This window comes from Cucumis sativus, chromosome 3, assembly GCF_000004075.3.
Source record: "Cucumis sativus cultivar 9930 chromosome 3, Cucumber_9930_V3, whole genome shotgun sequence".
In the NCBI taxonomy this organism is placed as follows: Eukaryota; Viridiplantae; Streptophyta; class Magnoliopsida; order Cucurbitales; family Cucurbitaceae; genus Cucumis; species Cucumis sativus.
The window spans coordinates 31933326-31946280 of NC_026657.2; the positions used below are offsets into that span (position 1 = coordinate 31933326).

Below are 12955 nucleotides of genomic sequence, written 5' to 3' on the forward strand. Positions count from 1 at the left end.
TATTGGTCGTGTATATACTTTCAATATGTTGTGTTCTTTTAGTAAATCTTAAGTTGAGTTTTTCAAAAGTTAATCTTTATCGTTCTTCGGTGAACTAATAACAAAAAGTATATTATGTTGTTTTGTAAATTAATAATATCTTGTGATTTAGCTAAAATGATCGAAGTATAATATTTCAATTATTTTTATATTAATTTTTAATATCTTTATATTTCTTAAATGGATATTTAGTATCAAAATTATTGTAAGATAATTATTTTAGAGTGTTTTATATTTTAAATTGAAAAGAAATTTGTCTAAAAATTGGTCAGAGTTAAACAAAAAGAAATTGTTAGAAAGAAACCCTGATTAAATTAAACTTTGTTGATGTAGAGAATATATATAACAAAAATAAAAGAACATAAAAATTTCTAAATTTAGTTAAGAAAGCAAATTTTCTGGGAACGTGAAATGAGGATGAAAGAATACAGTGAAAAGTGATTTTATATATATTAACAAATAATTAGATCTACCAAACAACTTAAATTTTCTCCAAAAATAACACAAGCACCAACCAAAACTCATAACACAAAACTAATCTATATATTAGCGGTTGAAAAAGCATATGCTTCTATGGCACATACAAATTTCAAGCCAACACTACAAATTTCTACACTGTTGAGGCTGGACCTACAAGAAACAGAGCCAATTAATATGTTTGGACTTTGGAGTTTGGAGGATAACTATTCAGTTCTTTTGATTTAACTCTTCCTCTCCAAGCTGATTCTCCCTAGAAGATGTGATCTATTGTTTGGGAAAATGGAGATCATTCTGCATTTCACTCCAAACCCTTTTCACACCATAAACAAACATCTAAAATTTTCATTAAAGGCCTCATCTGCTCCACTTTCATAGAAGCAGGTACTTTTAGATGATAATCACTTTCCTGGAAAATCAGATTCTCGATATCCTTTCACGATTCATTCATCATAATGTTCAGCTGAATTCAGTCCCAAGACTCAGAGTGTGGCATTCAAGGTTTCTCAAGTTGAGCTGTAAAGGAAGGAAAGGAAGACTATTATCTTCGGAATGAAACCGTATTGCTGCAGAGGATAAAACGACCCAAGAAATAATACAAAAAAAGAAAGAAGAAAATCCATAGCCTTTGCCCTTTCTCAAATTTAATGAAGTCCCTATAGAAATGAAGATGTAGATGATTTGATTGGATGAACATTAAAAAGTTCAACAAACAAATTGGGGCCAGAGTTTGTTGAGCACAGCAACTTCTTGCCACCACCATGTCTTCAATGAGATTAATGCTTGCGTATCAACCTCATAATAATTTCAGAAAAAAAGTATGTGAAAATAATTATTTTGGAAAAAAAAAATCTCCATTTTAGCTAAAGTTTCTGGAACCAAAATTAATTCGACAGTCTCATTCTTCCTAATGTTGATTTTTTAAGAGGCTTATATTAGATGCCATGCATTTTGTATTTTACTGATAAGTGATAACCATTGAGAAAGGTATAATGATTCTCTTTATAAACAACATACTTTCATTTTTTACAGTTGACAGAACTTTGATCTAGGACAACCGGACAAGAAATTAACCCAAACTGAAAAACCAAACCAAAAAGAACCAAAAATATTGGGTTATGGGTAAAGGACGGAAGGTAATGACTAGGGAGATGCTGACATAAATATCACTGTTGGTAATTCTCTTTATAACCAGCCAACATGATTTTAACCTTTGATCTAGTCCAGCAAAGTTGCATGTCAACAGTAACAAGTAGGGAGCTACGTGACAGTATAAATAATGGGTAAAGCTGAATTGAAGTAAAAAGAAATTGCTGTTGCAGCAACAATATTAAAAGGTGAATTGAAGTAAAAGCAAATTACCATTACAGCAATCCCCGTCTCACAAAATCTTGGAATCGCAATGAGTCTTACCATCTGCCCTTCAGCTCCTGCATTTTCAAAAAGCATATACATGAAAATATATAACCTCGTTCATTTATTATTTAGGAGAAGGAAATGAGCAATTATGATAACTGATATAAAGGGTTTATGTGAAAATATACCCTTCATTAAACGAGTATCAAATTTTTCCTGATTCCCAATAAAATAAACATGAGGACAGCTCTCGATCAGGAAAGGATCTCGGTCAGTGAATGGGTAACAACCTGTAAGTTGAATAATATAAAAAATACATTGGGAAGTTTTATATAGTTTTTTAATGATTTTGTTTAATGAAATACTATAGCTAAATCTGGATAATCTCGTGTGATGCAGCCTTTGAGTTGAAAAGGGATTGTTTCAATGGCATATCCACCAAGGAAAAAAAACTCAAACAAGAACGTGACTTGTACCAAGAGTATTTGGAGCAGTTGGTGCTAGATGTCTCCATCTCAAAGTCCTCTCCATAAATTCAAGTTTATCTTTAGCCTCTGAGTACTTCTCGAGATCATCTACATTCTGACCTGATGTTCCAAGAAACCTGAAACCAAAGGATTACCGGTTGATCTGTGGTTCACTCAAGTTCACACTAAACAGTCAATTGCCCAATGAGGCTGACATTATTGACTTGCCTGAAATTATCAAGCTCAAAACAATGAGGATTAGTGCAAGATCTAAAAGTGTTATAAGCTGATGATCCAGGAAAAAGGCATCTGTGCAAAGGCTGCAAAGAAAATGACATTATTGACAAATCAAAACCAAGAATGAAAAGTGGGAGTTCTCGGCTGTAAAGAAAAGACCTGCTGAGGCAAGGAAAAATTGGCTGGGTCACTGGATCCCGGCATGATGTCCACAGGTAAACCTGCAGCAAGCTGACAAACGGGATAGTGGATTTACAATCAGGTATTAGGAATAAAGAAGAAACCAAAATAAAATTGATGAAAGGTTGGACTAAGAACCAACTGGATAAGAACCTGATTCAATAGGATATCGAGCTCTTTAAGCGGTTCTGTCAGCTTTGTTTGGTCCTTTGCAGACAAATGCTGCCCAAAATACATCATGCATGCATCAACAAAAGACCTACAATCACTGACATCACTAGAGTTTGCAGAAAAAATAATTGAATACTGGGAGAGTTCAAAATTTTCCCTTAACCCTTTTTTGATGGAAGAAACTACTTCTCATTGATGTAATGAAAATGATTAAAAGTTTAGGAGATACAAAATCTCACAAGAAGAGAAACAAAAGATAGGAACAACAAATATAACCAAATAGAGATAATTTTTTTTTTTTTTAATATCCATGAGTGTCCGGACCAGCTTACTTGCACCTCAACAAATCTCACTGGACAACCCGCCTGACCCACCAAATAGAGATAAACTTTGAAACAACTTTGACAAACAAACCTTCTTCAGCTACTGAAATCAAAGACTCCTACAAAACTACCAAAGAAACTTGAAAAACAAACCTTCTTCAGCTACTGAAATCAAAGACTCCTACAAAACTACCAAAGAAACTTGAAAAACAGCCACCCACCAACAAAAGACCAACAAAGAGCAAACTGAAATTCTTCAACGATGCAATTTTTGTGATTTTCCTCTCAAAAGTAGAAAACTACATGATTTATGCGATTTAGTTCTACCACTGACTGCCCTTCACAATACTCCTAAGAAAATATCGGATACACAAACATGTTTCAGGGTCATGCTGCCATTTGATTAGTCGTCCCAAAACTCATTAATGGCATCATGTAATCAATTTCTTCACATAAATAATTAACTAGTGCTGTTAAATAAGACCCCTAGTAAGTTAATCAGGATAAACCATAAAAGGATTGTTCTGTCCAAGGCTTCTTATAGTAGTTCAAGAAGACTGGCCTTCAATTATTTCACTCACACATGATAACAAAGTAACTACCACATTCGTTAAAGAAATTAAACTGATCTTGGTAAATTGGCAACATATTTAAATATATTGAAACAGGGTAGACAGGTTACATAGTTGGTGAAATCTCTACCTGCCCATTTAAAATTCCTCGAGGAATTTCAACTGAGTTCCCACAAATGACAACGTGAACTATTTGAGCCGCAATCCCTTGTTCCTGTTCAGTTAATGGTTCTAAAATTTTAGCAACCGACAAACATTTAGAGAAGTAAACTATAAGGATGAAGCAAACCTTCTCATCCCCTAAATGTCCTGTTATATGATCAACAAGGAGCTGAAACTGTAGAGGATTAGAGATGCTACTCCCAATACTTAGGCCCGACACAAAAATCACGTACTTATCTTCACCTGCATGCATTTGAATCTTAAGAAACATTGTAACAAAGCATTTTTGCCCCTCATGTACCACCATAATCATTAAGAAAGGACCCTGACGAGTGCCATAGTTTTCTTTGGAGGATTATCGATATTCAAACCATCTTCCACTCCGAGGAGACCTTAGTGGAACTAATCAAGTGGTAGCCATCATCCATCTCAGGTCCTTCCCCCAAGGCAGTAAAGCAGTTTAGGTTCACAGTCTAGTAATTTTTTTAAGATAAAGAAGAAAAAAACCTTACCATTTATCACATAATGGAAAAGCCCCCAACGCTTAAGGCCTTAGTACTTCACAACACTAACCATTCTAAAGTACCCCCCCCCCCCCCCCCCCCCCCCCCCAAAGCTTGCAATAGTCTTCTAGGGTTAAGCGCAAGGCGAAAAGAAAATATGGACTTTTTTATAGGCGCATTATGTATAAAACCACTACAATAAGAAGAGAAAACATGGTTGAAGTGAAGTATGAAAAAATAGACCACTAAGCACAAGAAATTTTGCATTTAGGCTTTAGTAAATTTGATTGTTTTAGTTAATAAAGAAGGAAAAACCCTAATTTTTTTTAAATAATAAAAAAGCCCCTTGAGCCTTGAGTCTAAGCGCATGCTGGGAGGCTTTTTAAAATACCCCACCACTTACCCGATTCTAAGAACTTTCTCCAAAAACTTCTAAAAAATAATAGTCTTCAAGTTACCATGGAGGAAAGCAAGAAGTAGCTCTCCTAATTAAGAAATAACCAAATTATCTGTAGGAGCAACTAATATCAGAGAAAAAGCCAGTGGCCTTAAGGATCAATTATGTTAATGAAAATATCGTTGAGTGAAAGAATTGCCCTTATCTATACATCCTCAAGGTTTCAAAATACTAACATTCTCAAAAAGCTCTACCAATAAACTACTAAATAACAGAATAACGAATCCTCAACTATTTAAGAAGCAATAAACTAATATGCCATCAACCGATAACATTAAACTATAACACAAACGCGTGTTAACCCTCTCACTGCAATATAACTGAATCCATTTCATTCCTGGCCAAATTTTAAACGATTGAAACACTAAATAAGAAAAAAAGGTAATCACATCCTACTTGATATGAGTGGCCGCTCTATCTGAGGTGGCAAGTCAGCTTCTAGGATATCCAAAACCAAAAAGTCACCAACGGAAGTTTCCTTTCCATGCAATGCAAGGACAATCCCTGGCACCAATATTAGGCAATACATTAAAGTGCTCCCATAAAAAGAAAAAAAATGTTTATACAGCAGTGTGCGCTTATAATTTATTGGTTAAAAAAAAAAAAGCCCAAAATTACAATCTGCAGGCATGACATATGGCGACTGGTGGTAACTTTCCGGCTGCAATTAATTCAACTTTGAACAATTCATAAAGAACAATTAGAAATCAAAGTTCAAGAATAACTTGGTGCATCCTGCATCAACGTGCTCAAAAAGTTGAAAACTTTATGCAATTCTTCAAAAGAAGAGAGAGAGAGATCATTTTGCATACAGCAGAATATGCTTTTAAACGCACAATATGGGAAGAGAGCCAATACATTAGCAGCAACAACAAATACAACATGGATAAACTATTACAAAACTAGAAGAGAGGTTAAAGGATGAACACGTGCAACATGTAGATCACAATTTTAAGCAATTACTGGGGGGATTCAATAGCAAAGAAAAAGGAACCATAGTTCTATTCAATTTCACTCTGTGATACAGACCTGTAACATACACAGAAGGTAAAAGCACATCCCCAGAAAGCTTTACTCTCCCACTTTCATCTTCCAATACAAGATGATCATCTGGATGCATAAAGTTGTGTGGCTTAACAAGTGGGATGGCAGATCTCTGTATATTCCATTTAAATGTCTCAATCCAATCCCAAAACACCAAAATCAGAGATAAGCATGCAGATGGTAGAAGATATATGTGTTTGATGTATTACCTCCTTTGAATACTCGTCCAAAATGGTAGGTTTAAGTTTCATGTGCTTGTAGACGGTTCCAACAATGACACATTCCTTGCCTTCCTCCAACCCCAATACGGTGCTAACTGCAGGACATTGTTTTGAAGACAAATTTTCACCAAACCCATAAAACACATTCCTCGTGAAGTTGCTTCTAAGTTCTACCCTAAATTATGATTAAAAGCACAATGCTTAAACCGTTGCACTAACAAGATGAAAAACTAAAAAAAAAGTTGCTCAAAGTAAGGATTGGTCCAAATCCATCCTAAATTGAGTTCAACCACGTCAATAGAAACACTAAGTTTTAGTACGGGTTAAGACACTAAAACTCACCAAAAGGGGAAAAACAAAAAAATTAAAGAACCCTAAAGCCAGAATCATAGTGTGCCCCATGCATCGCATAGCATACTTCCACCCAAACGTCTCATGGTATCAAATAGAATAAGAGAAATACCAGGTAAATGAGGTTTCCAGTTAGAGACAAGTGAATGGAGTATCGTTCTCATCAAGTGAAGTCTAGCAAAGTAAATGTGACTGTATTGCTGGCCCTTGTATGTCTCCTTCTGAATCTTGTACTGCTCATCCTACATCAAACAAACAAAAATTTAGCCCCCCCCCACCCCATAAAAAAAACAACATCAACAACACTAAATACGCAAATAACGGGGGAGATCGTTCCCAATTCCGGAAAATCATCATCGACCTCCGTTTGCTAAGAAAATGAAACGACCAAATGGCGAGGAAAACTCCTCAAGTTGTTTCCAAAGTAGCCGTGCTGGAGGAAAAGGGAAAAAAAGGCGGGAAAGCCAAAAATTTAGAAGGAAGTGAACGGCGAAGTAAGAAATAGGTACCGATAATTCATAGGTACACTGCTTGCGGTGGACATTCGTCAGTGAGTCGATTTCCATGACGATGGAGAGAATGAAGAGATAAATTTCGGCCTTTCCAACCCCAAATTAGAGAGCCCAATATGAACTTCTTCTTCTATTGCAAATTGGCACAAATTTCAGCGGGAAATTGCCAGAAGTAAGCTTTTATTTGTTTTGGGGATATAGACTTTAGGATGAGTTTCCTTTAAATTAAAATTAAAAAAAAAAATCAAACTTCAAGACCTTAATCTCAAATTAGATATATAAACTTAGGTAGAGTGCTCATTTCCAAGTTTTAAAAGAGTTGTTAGCAATTCATGTTTCTTATTTCACACCTCTCAAATTTCAAATTATATTATTTAAAAATCAACTATATATTGTTTTATATAATTTAAGTTGTGTCTACCTATGTTTAAAGAGAGTGTTTTAGACTATATATTACAAATGAGAATATCTAACTTCAAATAATCAATTTTTGCATGAATATAAAAAGTTTAAATGACTTACCGATGACACGTGCATGTTCAAATTTTAGTGTAAATGTAGGGTATGAGATGGGAGGAATAAAATACGAAGGAAACATATTCGAAGATCATTTTTTACTTGTAATATTATTTTGCGTGGAGTAACAATTGGGTGCAATTTGGTATGCACATCTTTTACAAAAAGAATGGTTGCAATTCAAGTTGCATCATTGTATTGTTTGTTACGTGTTTTGTTGGGTTCTTTTGCTTTGTTAATCTTTAAGACCGTTCTTATCATCTTTTATAATATATTTCTGTAAATTGACGTGATAATTTTAGATATTCCTGAATTTTTTTTATTACATTTAATATTCGTAAAACAATAAATTAGAATTTGTTATTGTAATTGGACCAATGTGAGATTTTAGTAGATTATAATGAATATGCACCAAAACAGTTTTATTTCCTTTAACAAGGTTCAATAAACAATAGCTTTAATAGAATGTCATGCATGCATGGCTCTACATTTTCATTATATATACAAAATTAGCCTTCAATCACTATGGTTCAATTACTTTTTGTTTTCATACAATATATATAACATTGGAATATAATTGAAAAAAGTTCAATGCTTAATTAACTAGACTACGTGTAAATTAAATCTCGTATATTTATTTAATTCAATATTTTAAAAGGTCAAATGAGAAGTTAATCATATAAGAAATTTATATCTAATAGTGAGTACATCCTAATTCAAACTACACTCAAATTAAAAAAAAAAAAAACAACATAATCTTATATTATATAATGAAAAATATATAATCTCATATTATATAATGAGTCACATAATAAGACTTATAAGATATGAGTGTCATCTTGTATATAGAGAAACAAATCAGCACTTTATGAGTATTGAGTAAGTTATATGTACGATGGAACAGGAAAGAAGATTGTCCCATACTCGGGACCCTGACCACCTATTGGAATTCAACGCCACATCCTATTGTTGTTCAAGCAAAAGGGACCTATTGGTATGATTGATCAGCAAATAAGTCGTGCCAATTTCAACACTCGCCTCTTTGCAAAGCATTTCAATCTAGACTTGCGAGTTGCTACCTATTTCAACTCTCAAAAGTAAAAAATGACGCACAAATATTTATTTGTCAAATAATTGTATGAGCTTGCAAATGATATAAAAGTTGAAAATCAAGCTCCTCCACTTGAGTTAAGTAATGACCGTTGTGATTTGAAGTTTTTTATTCCTATTGAAACAGGTACATTGGAGATTGCCATGTACATTGCATTTGAACCCAAGAATAATCAAGGTAAAAATAAGAAGTTTGAATGTGTTATAATTCAATATATGAAAGCAGTCGAGTTAATAATATAAATGCTCTAATTAATTACAATGAATGAATTAGACAAATCAATATAACATTGACCGTCAGGTGTATAATGTAACTTATATATTTCAGGCATATTTGATAATATTTAATAAGTTATATAGTTCACCGAAACAATAAATATCGACTATACAAAACTAAAATATCGACTATACAAATCAATATAAGATTGCTCTCCAAGATTCACACAACCCCCAAACTTAGATGTATACTCACAAGTTGGATGGCTCACATCCTACGCTACTTTTTTTTCACAATAAATAATATAATGGTGCATATGTGGTAACAAAGTTTTATTATCACCGTCAACAAACTTTGGAAACTCGTTTGTATCTATGTATATATATACTCACTTACTAAACATAAAACTTTCCATGTGAGATACAACCACATCCTTTCTTCCAACACACCTCTTTCTTTTGCTATACGGGTATTAAGTCCAATTCAATACAACGCGTGGTGATTAAAATTGCAACTTCTAGTATGTTAGAAATACCAAATAATTGAATAAAAATCATTACAAAATTAGACTAAAACATGAATTTAACGGGAGTTTTTTTAAGGAATTATGAGAGGGTAATAGAAAAATAGCATGTACTCTAAATTAAATCAAAGATCGATTAAATCTAGATTAACTCTTTTCTTTTTTAATCTTTAATTTTTAAAATTACCATTTAGATATCTATATTTCATCGTTGGTTTAAATGAACAAATCAAATTTTGCAAAATAAACCACCTTTAAAAAAATATATTTTTTATATTTTAAAATGTGGCTAAAAATTCAACCATTATACTAAAAATAATATGCAAATTGTTGTAAAAAAGGAAGATACAAAATAAACCTAATTTTAAAAAATGAAATTGTTATTGTCGAACCAAATATATTATTTGAAAAATGCTTAAATTTGATTTTTGTGATTAAACCATAATTATAGCTTTTAAACCACAAGGTTAACTTTTGGTTTGGATGGATGAAATAAAAAAATGGGGAAGAAAATGAACAAAAGAAAGAAAGAAAGAAAAAGGAAAGAAGAAAGAAGAATCTTTGGAAATGAGAGACGAACCAATATATTGTGGCAATGTGTTGGGGGTAAGCGTGCATGAGAAGCCAGAATCGGCGCGGCACCAGCGAGAGTTACTGCGAGTCAAACAAAAATAACAACAACAAAACAACCATTTTTTGTCTTTCCTTTAACAATCTCTGCACCTTCTATATAACCCAACAAATTAAAACCCCCCATCATTTCCTCATTTTAATTCTCATTTCTTTATATCAAAATTCAAATCACATACCAAAAGTTTGAATAAACCATCACACAACAAATGTTATACATTACCTTATTTCGTTCAAAGTCCAAAGAATTTGACTATCCGATTGAGATAAAATTCTCTTCGATCATAGATTTATTTTCCGATTCATTGTCTTAATTTTCTTCTCTCTTTCGTGGCTAGCTCATTCCGACCATGTATACACCATAGATTTCTTTAAAGAAAAAGGTTTGCAAAGTAGTTCAAAATGTATGCTACTACAGTTTTTTCAAGAACAATTATGGAGGTTGCAACTATATCCTTATATCTCACTAAATTGTCAAATCACAACTACTTATTATAAATATGAAATTAAAATAAAATGATTGAAAATAAAATATCTTTTAAGGTAAAGTTAAAAACAAAATGGTATTTTTAATCCATTTATTTATGTATTTGTATTTGCGTGTGAGATGAAGGTGAAATGTATATGTGCATAAATGTATAATGTATGTGACTGTATGGAGAAGAAAAAGAAAGACAGTCACAGTAGGGCACTCTCGTTGAAATTTATTCTGTAACTGACGAAGTAGATGGTTGGCACATGGCAAAAGAAAACAAAAGGATGGTGGTTCAAGCTCTAGGCCAGCCCCACACGTGTACAATTCTGCTTGTGTGTACTTTACGTGAGCCTGTGCATGTCTCATGCCCCTTCACAAAATTTCATCACCCTTTTTCATTGCCATAGCTCATTTCTACATCTATATATAAACCCCACTCTCAAACTTCACTTAAACTCACCCATCCAAGCACAGAATACAAGTAACAATAACCCCTTTTTTAACTTTTTAACTTTTCTATTTCTATTCTCTCTCGATTTTCTCTCTTTCCATGGCTGCCTCTGTTGATCCTTTGGTGGTGGGGCGGGTGATCGGCGACGTTGTCGACATGTTCGTCCCGACTGCTACCATGTCGGTCTACTTCAACTCCAAGCATGTCACTAATGGCTGTGACATTAAGCCTTCTCTTGCAGTTAACCCTCCTAGACTTGTTATTTCTGGACATCCTTGCGATCTTTACACTCTGGTAATTTTCACTCGCTTTTTATTTTCATTGTTTATGATTATGCATGTATGAAGAAATTATTGGAAGAGACTGCATGCCCGACGGTTTTACACCATTGGATGACATGGAGATTTGGCTGCTGTCTAAGATCATGGCAGCTTCAATGAATTAATAATTTCTCTTGCATGCGTGAGTTTTAATTAATATATCGTGTTTGGATTCTTAACGAATTAAGGTCAATTTTGATTCTTTTGTGACTCTCTAGGTGATGACGGACCCGGATGCACCGAGTCCCAGTGAACCCCATATGAGAGAATGGGTGCATTGGTTAGATTTTCTTACATGGACCATCCTTGTTTATATATTATTTTGTATGGAGTAACAAATGGGTGCAATTTGGTATGCACATCTTTTACGAAATGAATGGTTGTAATTCAAGTTGCACCCTTGTATTGTTTGTTACGTTTGTTTTGCTTATTTGTAAGATCATCATTTATAATATATTCGTGAATATTGACAGGATAATTGTAGATATTCCTGGAGGTGCAAATTTGACCCAAGGTAATTTTATGTGTTTTTTGTTACATATAATGTTAAAAGAATAAATTAGAATTTGTTATTGTAATCGGACGGATTTGAGTAGATTATAATGAATATGCACCAAAACAGTTTTATTTCCTTTAATAAGGTTCAATCAACAGTACCTTCACTAGAATGACATGCATGTGTGACTCTACATTTTTATTATATATACAAAATTAGCCTTCAATCATCACTATGGTTCAATTACTTTTTGTTTTCCTACGATATATATATAAGATTGAAAAGATAATTGAAAAAGTTAAATGGTCTAATTTACATCTAAATTAAATCTCATATACTTTATTTAATTCAATATTTTAAAAAATCACACGAGAAGTTAATCATATAAAAAGTTTTTATCGGATACTGAATACGTAATTCAAACTACACCTAATTTTTTAAAAAAAAAACAACATAATCTCATCTTATAAGATACGAGTCATCTTGTATAGAGAAACAAAACAGTACTTTATAAATATTGAGTAGGTTATATATACAATGGAACAGGAAAGGAGATTGTGCCGTACTCAGGACCTCGACCACCTATTGGAATTCATCGCTACATCCTATTATTGTTCAAGCAAAAGGGACCTATTGGTATGATTGATCAACCAGCAAGCCGTGCCAATTTCAACACTCGCCTCTTTGCAAGGCATTTCAATCTAGACTTGCCAGTTGCTGCTACCTATTTCAACTCTCAAAAGGAGCCTGCTACCAAAAAATACGCTCTTGCAGCATGAAATATATAATAAATATGCAAAGACCCACCACCAACTTATATAATCTCATATATATATATAATAATAATGTTAGTCTTATAAATTAAAGAATAAGAAATTAGCTTGGAAGAGATCAGGAAAATTGGTATATAGTATTGCCAATATATGGAAGAGCCTTACGACGATCTTAAATACATATCCCTCTCTTCTCTTCGGTTTGTGTTTTTAATTAGTTTGCTGTGTTGGTGGTAATAATAATGTGTGTATTTTATGTTTTCTAATGATAAAAATGAATGTAAAAGTAAATATATATGTTTTCATACATATATATATATTATATATATATATATATAAACTTGGGGAAATAAAAAATCCCTATAATTCCAT

At 33.1% G+C, this 12955-nt stretch overlaps 2 protein-coding genes and 1 long non-coding RNA gene across 3 annotated transcripts; 1 reads left to right on the plus strand and 2 right to left on the minus strand.

Moving 5' to 3' along the window:
• Positions 1 to 457: 457 nt before the first annotated feature.
• On the minus strand, positions 458 to 7276 carry LOC101221438 (DNA polymerase delta small subunit). The gene is made up of 14 exons (XM_004136519.3): positions 7070 to 7276; positions 6673 to 6802; positions 6198 to 6304; positions 5974 to 6100; positions 5341 to 5448; positions 4112 to 4227; positions 3953 to 4036; positions 2910 to 2978; positions 2736 to 2807; positions 2568 to 2659; positions 2349 to 2476; positions 2061 to 2162; positions 1879 to 1946; positions 458 to 1032 (listed from the first exon to the last, which is right to left on the minus strand). Exons 1-14 carry the CDS (start codon positions 7124 to 7126, stop codon positions 976 to 978), a joined length of 1317 nt encoding a protein of 438 aa, XP_004136567.1. The 5' UTR covers positions 7127 to 7276; the 3' UTR covers positions 458 to 975.
• Positions 3217 to 3945, minus strand: LOC116402940. Its single transcript, XR_004215639.1, has 2 exons — positions 3404 to 3945; positions 3217 to 3341 (listed from the first exon to the last, which is right to left on the minus strand). It is a non-coding gene; the product is annotated as an uncharacterized LOC116402940 (long non-coding RNA).
• A 3523-nt stretch (positions 7277 to 10799) lies between the features above and the next one.
• Positions 10800 to 12807, plus strand: LOC101203454 (protein MOTHER of FT and TFL1). Its single transcript, XM_004136686.3, has 4 exons — positions 10800 to 11288; positions 11533 to 11594; positions 11788 to 11828; positions 12357 to 12807. Exons 1-4 carry the CDS (start codon positions 11094 to 11096, stop codon positions 12587 to 12589), a joined length of 531 nt encoding a protein of 176 aa, XP_004136734.1. The 5' UTR covers positions 10800 to 11093; the 3' UTR covers positions 12590 to 12807.
• Positions 12808 to 12955: the final 148 nt, after the last annotated feature.

What these genes read in the sequence shown, in the direction of transcription:
- LOC101221438 (XM_004136519.3), bottom strand. Translation starts at nt 7,126, where the DNA reads ATGGAAATCGACTCACTGACGAATGTCCACCGCAAGCAGTGTACCTAT. An exon ending in TCGATATCCTATTGAATCAG is followed by an intron (nt 2,808 to 2,909) that starts GTTCTTATCCAG and finishes CCCGTTTGTCAG; the next exon opens with CTTGCTGCAGGTTTACCTGT. An exon ending in AGACGGGGATTGCTGTAATG is followed by an intron (nt 1,033 to 1,878) that starts GTAATTTGCTTT and finishes CTTCCTTTACAG; the next exon opens with CTCAACTTGAGAAACCTTGA.
- LOC101203454 (XM_004136686.3), top strand. Translation starts at nt 11,094, where the DNA reads ATGGCTGCCTCTGTTGATCCTTTGGTGGTGGGGCGGGTGATCGGCGAC. An exon ending in CTTGCGATCTTTACACTCTG is followed by an intron (nt 11,289 to 11,532) that starts GTAATTTTCACT and finishes GTGACTCTCTAG; the next exon opens with GTGATGACGGACCCGGATGC. An exon ending in AGGTGCAAATTTGACCCAAG is followed by an intron (nt 11,829 to 12,356) that starts GTAATTTTATGT and finishes ACAATGGAACAG; the next exon opens with GAAAGGAGATTGTGCCGTAC.